The 15,147-nt window shown below is 43.4% G+C and overlaps 1 protein-coding gene across 6 annotated transcripts in view; it reads left to right on the top strand.

The window, feature by feature from the left end:
• SHANK3 (SH3 and multiple ankyrin repeat domains 3) overlaps window positions 1-15,147 on the top strand; it is a 595,219-nt gene that overhangs the window by 200,236 nt on the left and 379,836 nt on the right. For all 6 annotated transcript variants that reach the window (XM_077474101.1, XM_077474102.1, XM_077474098.1 and 3 more), the window contains one exon: window positions 13,178-13,381. In XM_077474101.1, the coding sequence (XP_077330227.1) occupies window positions 13,178-13,381 (204 nt within the window). The remainder of the gene's footprint in view (window positions 1-13,177; window positions 13,382-15,147) is intronic.

Here is a 15,147-nt window from a genome sequence, read left to right on the forward strand (position 1 = left end):
CGACAGCGCTGGAAGCTGAAAATTGTCTTGGGGGTAAAAGTGCCCGGTATTGAAATGGTTAAGGTAGATATTAAGGCAAAAAACATATTTCTTATTTTATTTTCGATATAGTAAGTAGCTCAGGGACAGGACTTAGGAGGGCAAGAAATTAGAATGGGCAGGCATATACACCAAAAATTTACTCTCACGGTGATACTGACAGCAGTTTGCAGCAGCACAGATGATGATGACACCTCACCGACATGTCCCCTCCTGAGTAACAGTGAGGCCCCTTACACGCTGGGGCGGTGCGGGCATCGGCAGCAAATATTTTTAGCGGCGATTTACCGTCGTTTTAGCGGCGGTCTGTGGCTTTTTAGTGGCTGAAAAAGGGTTAAAACCGTTGGCAAAGCGCCGCTGCCCATTGATTTCAATGGGTAGGAGCGGTTTAGGAGCAGTGAATACACCGCTTCTTTCACCACTCCAAAGATGCTGCTAGCAGGACTTTTTTTTACTGTCCTGCTAACGCACCGCTCCAGTGTGAAAGCCCTCTGGCTTTCACACTGGAGTTTAAGGGGCCGTTTTTTTCAGGCGCTACACAGGCGCTATTTTTAGCGCTGTTGCGCCTGAAAACCGCCCCAGTGTGAAAGGGGCCTTACAGTCTCTCTCCATGCCACCTGGTGCCTTTCAGTCCACTCCAGTCCAAACAGCACCGACAGTCCCGCTCCCGGCTTGCCTTGCTCCCGTCACGCAGACCCGCAAAGAAGGCTCTGGCCGCTTCACTCGGCTTCCTTGCACCATGACGCCATACGACACACTTAGGCACCGCCTCAGCCAGACCTGCCCCCCCGTCGATAGTGCCCAAACACACTGTAGCAGGCTCCCAGATAGTCCTGGCTGGCTCTGGAGTTCCGAGCTGAGTGTCACAGCCATATTATTTACTGACAAGCTTTTCCTGTCACTGGCATTTACTGGCAGGAGAAATGTGCTGTTTTTTTTTTACTGGCTGCCAGTAAAAATACTGACGGTTGGCAACACTGATAGATGCATAGGTGTGCACAGCCTATTGCATTAGGGTGTGCGCCCCAAAGCTCACACATACTTGTGTGTGGAAAGAAAGAAAAAAGAGAAGAAAGAAGGAAAGAGAGAAGGAAAGGGAAAAGGAAAGAAAGAAAGAAAGAGAGAGAGAAGGAAAGGGAGAAGGAAAGAAAGAGCCCCCTTTATATCAGAGTACTCACAGGGAGGCAGGAGAGAGAAGACAGGGATTGGATGGATGGATGGCTCAGGCTGCATCTTTCCTCTTCTGGCTGCTGGCTTTAAACTTCCAGCCCACACATCCCCTTTTCTGAGGCACAACACTGCCGGAAAATGGGGGTGGGCAGACACAGGAGGAGAGGGCGAGAGGAGGAGCATAGCTAGCTTTCTTTTCTTTCCTCTCCTGTCGTGTCCATGGAGGGGACCATGAACGCAGGTATTGGGCTCTGAGAGAGAGAGGCTCTCTCAGCTCAGAGCCATGCAGCTGCTGGGGAGCCATAGTGTGGCCTCTTGGGGCCCCCTCGTCGTGGCATCCTCCCCTGGTCTTCATGTACAGGAGCCAGCTGCCAACTAGCTCAGAATGCTTGTAATGTGGGTGGGCACAAGGGGGCGGGAGGAGGATCAGATCGAGGCATTCTCCTCTCCTGTTTGTTCAGAGGGGTTGAGTGGGGAGAGGCTGTGCTGGCTAGGCTCTGACAGGTTGTCACAGTTGCTCAACCATGACAAATGCAGCAAACCTATACTACTGGAGCAGGAGGTGATTAGGGTGTGCCCAGGCACACCCGGCACACCCCCTGCGCATACCTATGGATAGATATTCACTTCAGTAATATTTCCAGCACACATATGACCACCCTCAATTGTAAACAGCTTTGGTAAAGGCAATAGCAGCAGTAAAGACTTTAAAATTGTTCATTGTTTTTTGTGAAATATTTACGTAACTTTACTCTGTGAATTGGCTGCGTTCCCCAGCCCTGTAAGTGGGCAGTTTTAGTGAACACAACAGGTTCGTGACAAATGTGTTTAGCATGGGCAGAACAAACCTGACACTCTTCAGAAAAAGTCAAATTAACCTAACAGGAAGCATTTGTCCTGACAACTTAAATGGTTCTGCTTTCTGGGACTGGCAGGTACACAGCATGCGTAGTTCCCATAAGGACAAATTAAAAGTGAAATCCATGCAAACAGCAAAATACACATATGGTAGTTGTGTTACCTGCCAAAGGACTTGTATTTCTGTTCAACCAGCCCTTGCATTTACACAGACCTTCCAGGTAGTACGGCCAGGCTCCAGGCCGGTGACTGAACTGTGAAGGAGCTGCAACAGACTGATCATCTCTCTGTTCTCTTGTCTTGTCAACACATGTGCATGTACATGTGCGTGTACCAAAACATGTCAAAACAAATCAGAGTTTAATATTTACAGTAAACTAATTGCATTTAAAAATGCATTTAAAGCGGAAAACTGAGATAATCTAATAGTTTCCAGATATTTGAGGCATGTGTATTCTTACTTGATTCTTGTTGTGCTCTGCGTAATCCAGTGAGAAACTTTGCCTCTGTTCAGAAGCTTCCTGTAATAAAGACCGGTCGCAGCTTCTCTCTCTTCTTCTGCAGAGTGACTGGTCTTGTCTCCGCCCCCTCCTGTATTCTTTTCTAGTCAGCCTGTAGTGGGGGGAGCTGATGGGTGCATGAGATGTTTTGTGCATATTAACCTTACAAAAAAAAATAATAGATGCACATATTTTTGAAGGGAAATTTATTTTTTGTTTTTTTATTGGAGCCTGCAGAGCTTTGCACCCATGATCAGCAGATCACTGGTGCAATGTCAGGTTCTTCCCCTAGATTTGTACTCATGTCCCCCTACGGCTTCTCATTACAAAGCCAGAGGGAGAATCAATAAACTACAATCATACTGAGCAGCACTTGTGTGGGCAGAGCCCTGTTTTCAAAAAGTGACTGCAAGTACAGGGGGAGGATCCCTGCCCACTATCACAGAGTGGAGCGCTGGCGCCTCAGGTGCTGGCGCCGCCATCTTGACTAGGGGAGACAGCAGTAAAGCCTTGTGGCTTCACAGTTGATTTCTTACTGCACATGTGAAAAGTTTTGTGAATGGGCCGGCTGCAGGAGAGGGGGGCCGAACTCCCCCCTCAAAATATGTCAAATGTGGCAGTGGAGGGGGTGGAGGATCCATAAAAGCAGAGCTTCCCCTTTTGGGTCCTGAAGGTCCACAATAAATGTGAAAGTTAAATGAGAAGTATGGGAATTTTTTTGAATCATACTTACCTAGGTGAATATGATTCAAAAAAATCATGCAGGCTGAGAATTGAGCGATGAAATACTGCTGATCGCTCAGTTCTCAGTGCTTCCTGAGCAGAGAGTTGGTGACTGTCAGTCACCGCTGTCTGCTCTGCCCCCAAATGAACTTTGGCTGTACTTCTTCTTTAAAGAAATACAAAGATTCATTGAGGAATCTCTAATGAAGTTATATATACAGAACATGCTGTCTATGAAAGTAATTTATCTAACTTCATTGAATATAAATTCAATGAAGTTAGATCAATTACTTTCATAGACAGCATGTTCTGTAATTAAGCAAGTACAGTATTCAGACAACATGTACTGCTGCATCTGATTAATGGCTGCCTAAAGCTACATTGTAGATAGCTAAGAGCCATTTATAGATCTACCGGTATTTATACATCTAGTCAAGAATCCTTGTCTCTTAAAGTGATTGTAAAAGTTTAAATTGTATTTATTTAATAAAACAAACATTTTATGCTTACCTGCTCTGTGTAATGGTTTTGCACAGAGCAGCCTCAATCCTCCCTTTCTAAGCTCCCTCACCGGCGTTCCTGGCTCCTCCTCCCTGCCAAGTGGCCCCATAGCAACCCGTTTGCTATGGGGGCCACTCATGTGAGCTTGCTCCTGAGCCATGCTCTGTGTATCCATTGACAGAGCATGGCTTGACCCCACATACCACTCTGCTCATTGACTGTGATTTACAGCAGCAGGAGCCAATGGTTCTCTTTAGGACAATGATATTCTTTCCAAAATTGAATGGTAAAAACAAACAAGTAATTTTGAACACCATTCAAAACTTTTTTTTTTGTACGATTTTATCCAAATATTTGAACTTTTGTTTGAAAATTTGCTAGGAGTACAGCTTCTTGACTGCTGAGAAGCATAGGCTCATATATGACCAACTAGTAAACCAATACATTGCCCCCCAAAAAGACAGGGAAGCTGACCACTTAAGGACCAGGCCTTTTTCTGACATTTGGTGGTAACAAGTAAAAATCTGTATTTTTAGTATAAAATGACTTAGAACCCCTAAACATTATATATTTTTTCAGCAGAGATCCTAGAGAATAAAATTGCAGTTGCAATTTTTTATGTCACACGGCTTTTGTGCAGCGGTTTTTCAAATGCAATTTTTTGGGAGAAAAATACACTTTATTAAAATAAACATATATGTATATATATATATATATATATATATATATATATATATATATATCACAATTTTTTTATATAATATAAAAGATGATGTTACGCCGAGTAAATAGAAACCTAACATGTCATGCTTTAAAATTGCGCGTGCTCAGGGAGTGACGCTAAACCACAGTACTTAAAACTCTCTATAGTCGAAGCTTTGAAAATTTTTACTGGTTACCCATTTAGTGGTACAGAGGAGGTCTAGTGCTAGAATTATTGCTCTCGCTCAGATGTTCACTGTGATACCTCACATGTGTGGTGCAAACACAGTTTACATATATGGGTATGCCATAAGTATGCTTTCACTACTGTGTGCGAGCACAGGGGGACGGGGCGATTACATTTTTTTTTTTTATTATTACATTTTTTACATTTTTACACTGTCCCTTTAAAAGCTGACAGGTCCTCTTTATGGAGAGATGTGGGGTCTAAAAGACCCCACATCTCTCCTCTACTTGTAAAAGCAAAAGATTAAAAAAAAAATGTTTATCTTTTGCTTTAAAAAACAAAACAAAAAAAAACACATGGGTTCTGTGCTGGGACTAATCGTGTCTAATTTGTTCATAAATGACCTGGAGGATAGGATAAACAGTTCAATCTCTGTATTTGCAGACGATACTAAGCTAAGCAGTAGAATAGCTTCTTCACAGGATGTGGAAACCTTGCAAGAAGATCTGAACAAATTAATGAGATGGGCAACTACATGGCAAATGAGGTTCAATGTAGAAAAATGTGAAATAATGCATTTGGGTGGCAAAAATATTAATGCAATCTATACACTGGGAGGAGAACCTCTGGGGGGAATCTAGGATGGAAAAGGACTTGGGGGTCCTAGTAGATGATAGGCTCAGTAATGGCATGCAATGCAAAGCTGCTGCTAACAAAGCAAACAGAATATTGGCATGCATTAAAAAGGGAATTCATTCCAGAGATAAAACAATAATTCTCCCGATCTACAAGACTCTGGTCTGGCCGCAACTAGAGTATGCTGTCCAGTTTTGGGCACCAGTCCTCAGGAAGGATATAATGGAAATGGAGCGAGTACAGAGAAGGGCAACAAATCTAATAAAGGATCTGAAGGATATTAGTTATGAGGAAAGGTTGCAAGCACTGAACTTATTCTCTCTGGAAAAGAGACGCTTGAGAGGGTATATGATTTCAATTTACAAATACCGTACTGGTGACCCCACAATTGGGATAAAACTTTTCGCAGAATGGGGTTTAAGACTCGTGGCCACTCAGGATGTGGAATTCCCTTCCACAGGCGGTGGTTTCAACAGGGTGCATCAATAGTTTCAAGAAACTGTTAGATAAGCACCTGAATGACAGGGATATACAATGTAATACTGACATATAATCACACACATAGGTTGGACTTGATGGACTTGCCTTTTTTCGATCTCCCCTACTATGTAACTATGTTCACATGGCCCCAGAACCGTAAGTGACATGACGTTGCTGTGGTCCTCCAAGGGCATAAAGATGAGCAGCGGCCATCTTGCCATCCCTTATCTCTATGGTAAGACACTGCTGGAGATGGTTCTTCGGCCTCAGCAATCAATAACATAGGCCCGGGAACCACCGGGATGCGGCAAGAGGGTGATTCTGCAGTGAATCTACTGTGGAGACCACTTGTATATGAAAGACTGATGCCTAAGGGAAAAGAAAATACAAGGGTTATGGCATCTAGCTGCAACCATAACCCCAGTATTTAATGTCAAAGTTATGATGTATTTTCCCAGTTAGGTAGTTGGCAAGTGATTAAGTTGGAAATAGGGCAAGGCCACAGCTTTATTGAACTTTCCAAATGTACCAAACAACAATGCCAGTCACAATTATACTGTGAGCACTCATAAAACATAAACTCACATAGTCTAAGAGGCCTATTAATAAGGCTTACCTGTAGGTACTGTGAATATCTCCTAAACTTGCAACGTTTAGGAGATATTCAGAGTGCATGCAGTCAATGACATCACAGACGCATGCGCTCTGAAGATCTGCCTTACAGCCGGACCTTCAAAGCCTGTGCCTGAAACGGTGGCTTCCGTGCGCATGTGCAGGAGTGATGTCATTGCGCTCCCGGTCACTCGTGCAGCAGGAGACTGCGAACCTGGAAGGAAGACCAGGACAAGATGTCAGTCATCTCAGCGGAGACATTACGGTGCTGGAGGGTTTCGCTCTCAGGTAAGTCTATCATAATGTGCTAGTATGCAATGCTATAACATTGCCTTGCTGGGATTTCTTTTTTTTTTATCACCTGTGGTTTACAATCATTTTAACTTGAATGTATAGCCCATAAAGCAACATCAATTGCTGCCAAGGTCAAAACCGCCAATAAAGCTGGGACAAAAAATCACAATGGGCAGGGGGGTGGTCAATTCTTGTGACAACTAAATCTCCTCAGAGCAGTTGAACGTACCCCAGCATAGCCTTTTCCTAGAGCTCAAGCTCCACCCAGTTACCTCAGGTCTTTGTAGCCAATCCTGAGGGAGCTACAGCTTCCAGCAGTCAAGGGTCCCTTTCCCTAAAGAAGGTTCAAGGGGTCTTCATTATGTAGTTAAAAGCTTGCAAAGCTGTGGAAACTGGTTTAGGAAATGGTATCAGGTTGTGTTATTGAAAGTAGGTGCTAAAAAAAAATACGATTGCTGTGAGCAGCAGTCGTCTATTTCTGCAAACTATCACCAATAAAAACACCCCCTGTGAGATTTCCAGTTGCTGGTTCACATCTGTGGACATTGTCAGATGCTATTCAACCGCAAATAACAGTGTTTGAATGTCAAATGCAGCATTTGACAAGAAAAGGTTGGTTGCGTTTGACCTGCTTTCGTCTGCAGTTCGAATTCACCTCACAAGGACATTGAAACGCAGGACAACACATAGCAGGTCGAAGGCATGGCAAGCACAGGAAGACAACGCCTGTCAGCATGAGCCCTTTTTTGTCCTTGTGTGTATCAGGATACTACTAAGAGAGGCAATGAAAGGATACAGGATAGAGATAGCAACACTCTTTAGAAAATACTCTATTAAATATTGAAAGCACATAAGCGTCCTCTACTAGAAATGCTCAAAATATTTTATGATGATGTGACAGTGTTGCTGTCATTCTTCCTAACCAACAGTTAAACCTAACCATGAACTTCCTCCCTTAAAATGGACGTGACATCGGACATTTTTTTTTTCTGTTAAGTGCATGCATTCTAAATAATTGGCAAGTGTAAGGCCTGGTTCACACGGGTGTACTATACCATACGCCCATGTCAGTGTCATATTTGCCTACATGGGGATGCACAGGGGCAAACACAGCCATCACATGTGCGTACGCTATACTATACTTGTTGGAACATGGCCTGACTCTTTCCGCCAACAAAACCATGGAATTTTGTCCAAAGAGTGTTGGCTCAAACTTGTCTTGCATACACACGGTCACACAAATTTTGGCCAACAATTACGAACGTAGTGACGTTCTAGACGTACTACATGTTTTTTCAGCTCTTTAGCGCCACCCTTTGAGCTCCTTCTGCTAATTTCGTGTTAGTAGAAGTTTGATGAATGTTGATTTGCGCCTTTCTTTTCACGTTTTTCATTTAGCGCTTTTTAATTTCATGCTTTTCAGTTCGTTTCTGAACGGCCGTTCGTCAACCAGACTTGTTAAATAGTTACATAGTTACATAGTTAGTCAGGTTGAAAAAAGACACAAGTCCATCCAGTTCAACCTTAAAAACAAATAAATAAAATAAAAAATAATCGTACAATCCAATATACCCAATTTTATGCCCACAATTGATCCAGAGGAAGGCGAAAAAAAACCCCAGCAGAGCATTCTCCAATTTGCTACAGCAGGGGTAAAAAATTCCTTCCTGATCCCCCAAGAGGCAATCGGATTTTCCCTGGATCAACTTTACCTATAAATGTTAGTACCCAGTTATATTATGTACATTCAGGAAAGTATCCATGCCTTTCTTAAAGCAATCTACTGAGCTGGCCAGAACCACATCTGACGGGAGTCTATTCCACATTTTCACAGCTCTTACTGTGAAGAAACCTTTCCGTATTTGAAGATGAAATCTCTTTTCCTCTAGACGTAAAGAGTGCCCCCGTGTCCTCTGGGTTGACCGTACAGAGAATCGGAGGAGATAACGTGTTATTTATTATTGGCATTGGAGCTTTGACATAATTTTTTTGGTTGAATAATGATTTGTTGTGGTATATTGTCTATATTTTTGGATGCATAGAATGCACTTTTTGGTTAAGTTCTATTATCAGATAGCATTTCAATTTTTTTTTTAACCCCCCTAGCGGTAATCCCGAGTCTGGCTCGGGTTAGGAATTTACTGATAGGAGCGGTAACCCCGAGCCAGACTCGGGATCGCATCACTGGATGCAGGGGAGGGCACAGGGAGAGTCACTTACCTTGTCCCCTGGATCCAGCGATGTCCGCCGCGCTGTGTGATCGAGCTGTCCTCCGCTCGATTCACAGTTCCGAATGCCGCCGAGCTCCATTCCCTGCGACGTTACGGCGCATGGGATCGGAGAACGGCGGCAAATTCAAAAAAGTAAAAAGACACAAAACACACACAGCACTGTAATCTCACAGATTACAGTGCTGTATTACAAAATACACACCCCCTTTGTCCCTAGTGGTCTGTGCAGTGACCTGCATGCACTTTTATATTATAAATACAGTTTTTTCTGCCTGGAATTTGGAGATTGCCCATAGCAACCAAAACATGTCCCTTTTTCAGTGTTTTAGGATTTGATTACATTATTGAATAATTTTTATTATTCTTTATTATATTATAAACTTTATCATACCCGGGATGTCTGCTAGACTCTGGTTTGAAGAGATTTAAGAGAGTTATTCCTAAGAATTACAGGACTACAAAATAAAACGCCAAATTTCCATGCAAAATAATTGTACCGCTTTCAGCACCTAAAACTGGACTGAATCATACCGCCAGGGAGGTTAATGCACAATAAAAAAAATGTGGAGAATAATACTTGGCTATGTGTTTTACTTCAAATGACAGTTTGGGAGTAGGCAGTTACATTTAAAAAAATACAATGTAAAATTGACAAGGGACACCGACATAGTTGTACTTTGATCTTAAAAACTACAGGATAATGGTGTCGTAGTAACTTGCACAAAAAAACAAAAAAAAAAACATAATAATATTATTCTTGATATCACTAGGAAAAAAACGCCTTTGAAAATTTGTTTGCAATAACTCCATCCGTATCACCAGCAAAGCAGCTTCATTATTATTCTATTAAAGAAGAAGAGAATTGTGCGCTGCATTTGGAGATTTCATAATTTTCCACATCACGAATGTTAATTCTCCATTAAGCTTTCCTGTGGACTTTTGTGCAAAGGGCGTTGGCCCTGAACTTGTATTGCATACACACGATCTGACTTTTTCACCCAACTTTCACCAAATCGCGTGGTTTTTCTGCTCTTTACCGGCACCTTTGGTCGACTTCTGTGTTGTTCTCTGATCTTTTGCATTGGTTCTGAGCATGCATGTTTGTAAAGTCTGATGGGTTTCTGTACACACAATTAGACTTTACTTCATTGGACTTATGTTGTCGAAAAGTTTGTCTGTTCGCACAGCCAACAAAAGTCAGATGACAACCGAAAAACATTGTCCGATGGAGCGTACACAGTCGGATGTTGCCTTGAAACAGCAAATGCATGTTTGTTTTCAAAAAGTCAGATCGTGTGTACGGGCCTTTACAAACGCTAGTTTAGAAGACTGACCGATTCTGCTTCTGAGCATGCGTGTTTGTACTTTGGATTTTTGTCCGACGGACTTGTGTGCACGCGCTCGGAAAATCCGACAACAGACATTTGTTGGCTGAAAATTTGAAAACCTGCTAGCCAACATTTGTTGGCAGAAAGTCCGACAACAATTGTCTGATGGAGCGCACACACGGTCAGAAAGTCCGATCGCGTGTACAGGGCTTTAGAAGTGTATATTACCTCTCGTAGATCAAAGTACTTTACTTGAAAATGCTCTACGTCTCTTTCAAGAAGAACGGAATCAGTGTTCTGGCATTATCCAAATCAGTATCTACTTCATGGACTGAGATACTTGCTCAGAGATTCTAATCAAAGAGCCTGTGAAGTTCTTAGCTGTGCTTTCAAATGTCTTGCACAGACCTGCTGCATCCTCTCACCTTACAATTCAAGGATAAGTTCACCTTTTAAAAAAACAAAAAAATAATGCAAATCTTTTTTGTAGGTAAAAAAAAAAATGTGCATTTATCATTTTTTTTTTTGCTTGGAGCCCTGAAAGCATTTCACCCACGATTATCAGAGCACTCAACAGCACCATGGTAAATCATTGAGAGCTGCAAGCTCACAGCCCCAAAGGCTGTCAGTAAAAAGGAAAATCTGGACGGCCGCACTCCAAAATATATTCCCTTATTGAAAAACAGCCCATACAGTAATGGAGATAAAACCCCAAACTGACGCGTTTCACACCACTCTATGGGTGCTTAGTCATAGACTGTGCTATGACTAAGCACCTATAGAGTGGTGTGAAACGTGTCAGCTTTTGTGCTTTTATTTCCATTGCTGTATGGACTGTTTTTCAATAAAGTAATATATCTTGGAGTGCGGTCAACCAGATTTTCCTTTTTGCTCACAATTACCTTGTATACTGAGCTGGCAGCCTATCTAACGGGGAAGGGGAGATGAGACTATTGCCATCCTGAGCGGTATATTTATCCTTCTACTTCCTGAATTTAAAGGCTGTCAGTACTTGAAGTTTCCCATTCACAGAACTCTCTGAATGAATGATGCCGCTGCGCAGGTGGAGCCCCGTACAGTTGTGTTTTTTTTAAAATAATGACAGCAAGCATGGGGAGAATATCCTTGGGTTGATGTCACTAGAGGCAGCAGAGCAGGCAGCAGCTGCAGGAGCAGGAGCATGTAACATGTTCCCAAAGGTGAACATATCCTTTAACTTGTGTCTACAAAGTTATAATGTTGCAGTTTGCTGCAGGCAATATCTTCTCTCAGTATCCTCTCTCAGTATCTGCCTCAGTGATCAGACTGATGATATTGATTTACTAAAATCAAATTAGCTGTTTACTTTGCAAGGGAAGTTGCACTTTGCAAGGGAATTTTCTCCCCAGTGCTTAAAGAGGAAGTAAAGCCTGGAAAAAAAATAAAAAAAATACACCCTGCAAGGCAAAGTAATAATGAGCTAGTATGCATAGCATACTAGCTCATTATGAATAACTTACCTGAGATCAAAGCCCCCAAAGCGACCCTCGTCCACATCCTCCGTCACTGCCATGATATCCGGAGTGACTTCCTGGTATCGTGGCTCTGGCGCTATGACTGGCCGGAGTCGCGAAGACGTCACTCTGGCGCATGCGCAACGGTGCGCCTGTGCCATTGTCTATGGTGCGCATGTGCCCGGTTTTTATAAAATATCTCCTTATCCGTGTAGGTTAAGGAGATATTTATTGCACCTACAGGTAAGCCTTAATCTAGGCTTACCTGTAGGTTAAAGTGGTCCCAGAGGGTTTACAACCAATTTAATGAATGTGGTGAAATTTCACTTGGCAAATAATGCCTAATCACATGCAAGGGAAGTGAAAAAAAAACAAAACAAATTTTTGCTCGACCATGTTTGGCTGATGGATGTCATCAGTGCTTCACCTCATTCATTGAGCTTTGGGAAAAATGACCTTATACAGTGCAATATCCTTTGCAAAGTGAACTTTTTGCCTTTAGTAAATCATCTCCTATATGTTTTAAGTAAATTATGCGGTTAAAAGATATAAGATATGTTATATATCGGAGACCTGTTATTAGTCTTGACAGTCACTGCAACACCTCTCTGATGGCAGAATTGTAGGTTCTAACAGTTGCTCATCAATGATTTTGTACAGGTCTAAGAGGGGTCACAGTTCTTTAACTAGTACAAACAATGAATGAATGCCTATGAAGTGTGAAGTGTGAAGTGCCATACTTAAACTGCCTCCTCATTATTATGCAGGAGAAACAAAGTGAATATTCGGAGTCCTGTAGAAAAGTAGGTTTCATATCTTTTAACTATTCAGATGTTTAAAGGGGTTGTAAAGCTTTGTTTTTTATTTTCTAAATAGGTTCCTTTAAAGGGGTTGTAAAGGTTCGTTTTTTTATTTTCTAAATAGGTTCCTATAAGCTAGTGCATTGTTCGATCACTTACCTTTTCCTTCGATTTCCCTTCTAAATGTTTTTTTCCTTTGACTGAATTTCTCACTTCCTGTTTCTCCTCGGTAAACTTCACACCATCATCCGAGCGGTGTTTAGTCAGCCTGAACAGCTTACTGAGGAGGAACAGGAAGTGAGAAATTCAGACAAAGAAAACAAAGAAAAAATTTTTTTAGAAAGGAAATCGAAGGAAAAGGTAAGTGAACCAACAATGCACTAGCTTAAAGGAACCTATTTAGAAAATAAAAAATGAACCTTTACAAACCCTTTAAGAAGGGATTTGATAAATCTGTGATGGGTTAAATCAAAAACCATGTTTTCTATCATCTATATGTTACGTCCTGGTACAAATGAACAATTCTGGCACATTCCATTATAATGCTAGCTGTGTATAAAGCATCTCTTTATGTTTATCCTACAAAAATCTGACTCAGCTCTTTGTCTTTTTTTGGTCCTCAGAAGTGCCTCCGGCTCAATCCTGATGCTCCAGTTTGGGTGTCCAAGCAGCGCATCCTGTGCACCCTCAACCACAGCCTGAAGGACGTTCTGAATTATGGGCTCTTCCAGCCAGCTTTTAATGGCAGAGCTGGGAAATTCCTTGACGAGGAACGGCTGCTACGGGAGTACCCACCTTCTCTGGCCACACCTGTACCCTACCTAGAGGTAAAACTGTGATTTCACTTCTGCTTTTATATTTTGTAGATGGGAGGATGCAAGATATGGAAAATTATACATATAAGTCTCAGTGTCACCGCTTGAGGTTAGGCCAGTGTTTCTCAACATTTTTTCAGTTAAGGCACCCTTTAAAATTATGGACAGTCTTAGGCACCCTCGAAAATGGACAGTATTGAAGCGCCCCATTCTAAAATGTAAAAATTATTCTGATACTTTTACATAATGCAACAACATTAATAAATGTAGGACACCCAACATTGAAGGCAGTGGCGGCCCGCCCATAGGGGGCGCCCGGGCGCCGCCCCCCCCTCTCCCTAGGTGTAAAAAAAAAAAAAAGTAAAAAAACAAAAAAAAAAAAAAAGTAAAAAAAAAACTAAAAAAAAAAACGGGCCCTTTAAGACATTTAAAAAAAAAAAAAAAAAATATGTCATTTAACAATTTAACATAGTGTACTGTGGCACCGGTCACAGTGCACTATGAGAAGCGCCACGTCGATGCAATCACAAGATTGCATCCATGGCGCTTCATTTGCGGGTTAAAAACCCGCCTTGCGGCGCACTGCAGAACGCCGACTAGCTTCCGCCCGTAAAATCACTGTGATTCTACGGGCGGGAGCATTGTCATTCTTAGGCAGTCACTTCCGGCTTTCGGCTGCTTCACGAAACCCGGAAGTGACGTAAGCAGCTCCGTTCCTTAGCCCGAGCGGAGCTGCCAGACAGTGAGAGGTGAGTCACCGCATAAAGGCTTTCTAGCCTCGACTTTGTGGAGAATGTTCGTGCATTTAGCTGAATGAATGCAAAAAGCTTTCACAGCCAGAAAGGTTTCCCCAGGCCAGGCGACTTTTGCCGTGGCCAATCAGAGAATGAGCTCTGAAGGGGGAACTCCACGCCAAATTTCTGAAAAAAAATTTGACGTGGGTTCCCCCTCCCAGAGCATACCAGGCCCTTAGGTCTGGTATAGATTCCAAGGGGAACCCCCTACGCCGAAAAAACGGCGTGGGGGTCCCCCCCAGATCCACACCAGACCCTTATCCGAGCACGCTACCCGGCCGGCCAGGAAAGGGGGTGGGGACGAGCGGGCGCCCCCCCCTCCTGAGCCGTACCAGGCCGCGTGCCCTCAACATGGGGGGGTGCCTTGGGGGAGGGGGGGCGTGCGGCCCCCCCACCCCAAAGCACCTTGTCCCCATGTTGATGAGGACAAGGGCCTCTTCCCGACAACCCTGGCCGTTGGTTGTCGGGGTCTGCGGGCGGGGGGCTTATCGGAATCCGGGAGCCCCCTTTAATAAGGGGGCCCCGGATACCGGCCCCCCACCCTATGTGAATGAGTATGGGGTACAATGTACCCCTACCCATTCACCTGTGAAAAAAAGTACAAAAAAAAAACACAACACAGGGTTAAAATATTTTATTGCACAGCTCCGGGGGTCTTCCGTCTTCAGGGGTCTTCTCGCCGGACTCCTCCGCTATCTTCTTGTAGCTCTTTTGCTAGCGGAGGAGTCCGGCTTTCTTCCTCCCTGCCGCCGGCCTCTTCTCCCGACTTCGGGGGTCTTGTCCCCCTCTTCGGTTCTTCTGCCGGGCCACCGCGCCTTCTTATAGCTCTTTTAGAGGCGGTGGCCCGGTCTTCTGCTGCCGCCGCCGCCGCCCGTTCTTCTTCTTCTTCTTCTTCTCCTTCTTCTTCTCCAGGAGATGTTGCCTCGACGATCTCCCTGGCCGGAATGCCAGGGACGCGCTGCGCTGCTACTTATATAGGGACAA

The sequence above is a fragment of the Lithobates pipiens genome, unplaced genomic scaffold, assembly GCF_037356315.1.
Source record: "Lithobates pipiens isolate NorthernLeopardFrog02 unplaced genomic scaffold, aLitPip1_a1.2 Scaffold_8, whole genome shotgun sequence".
Lineage (NCBI taxonomy): Eukaryota > Metazoa > Chordata > Amphibia > Anura > Ranidae > Lithobates > Lithobates pipiens.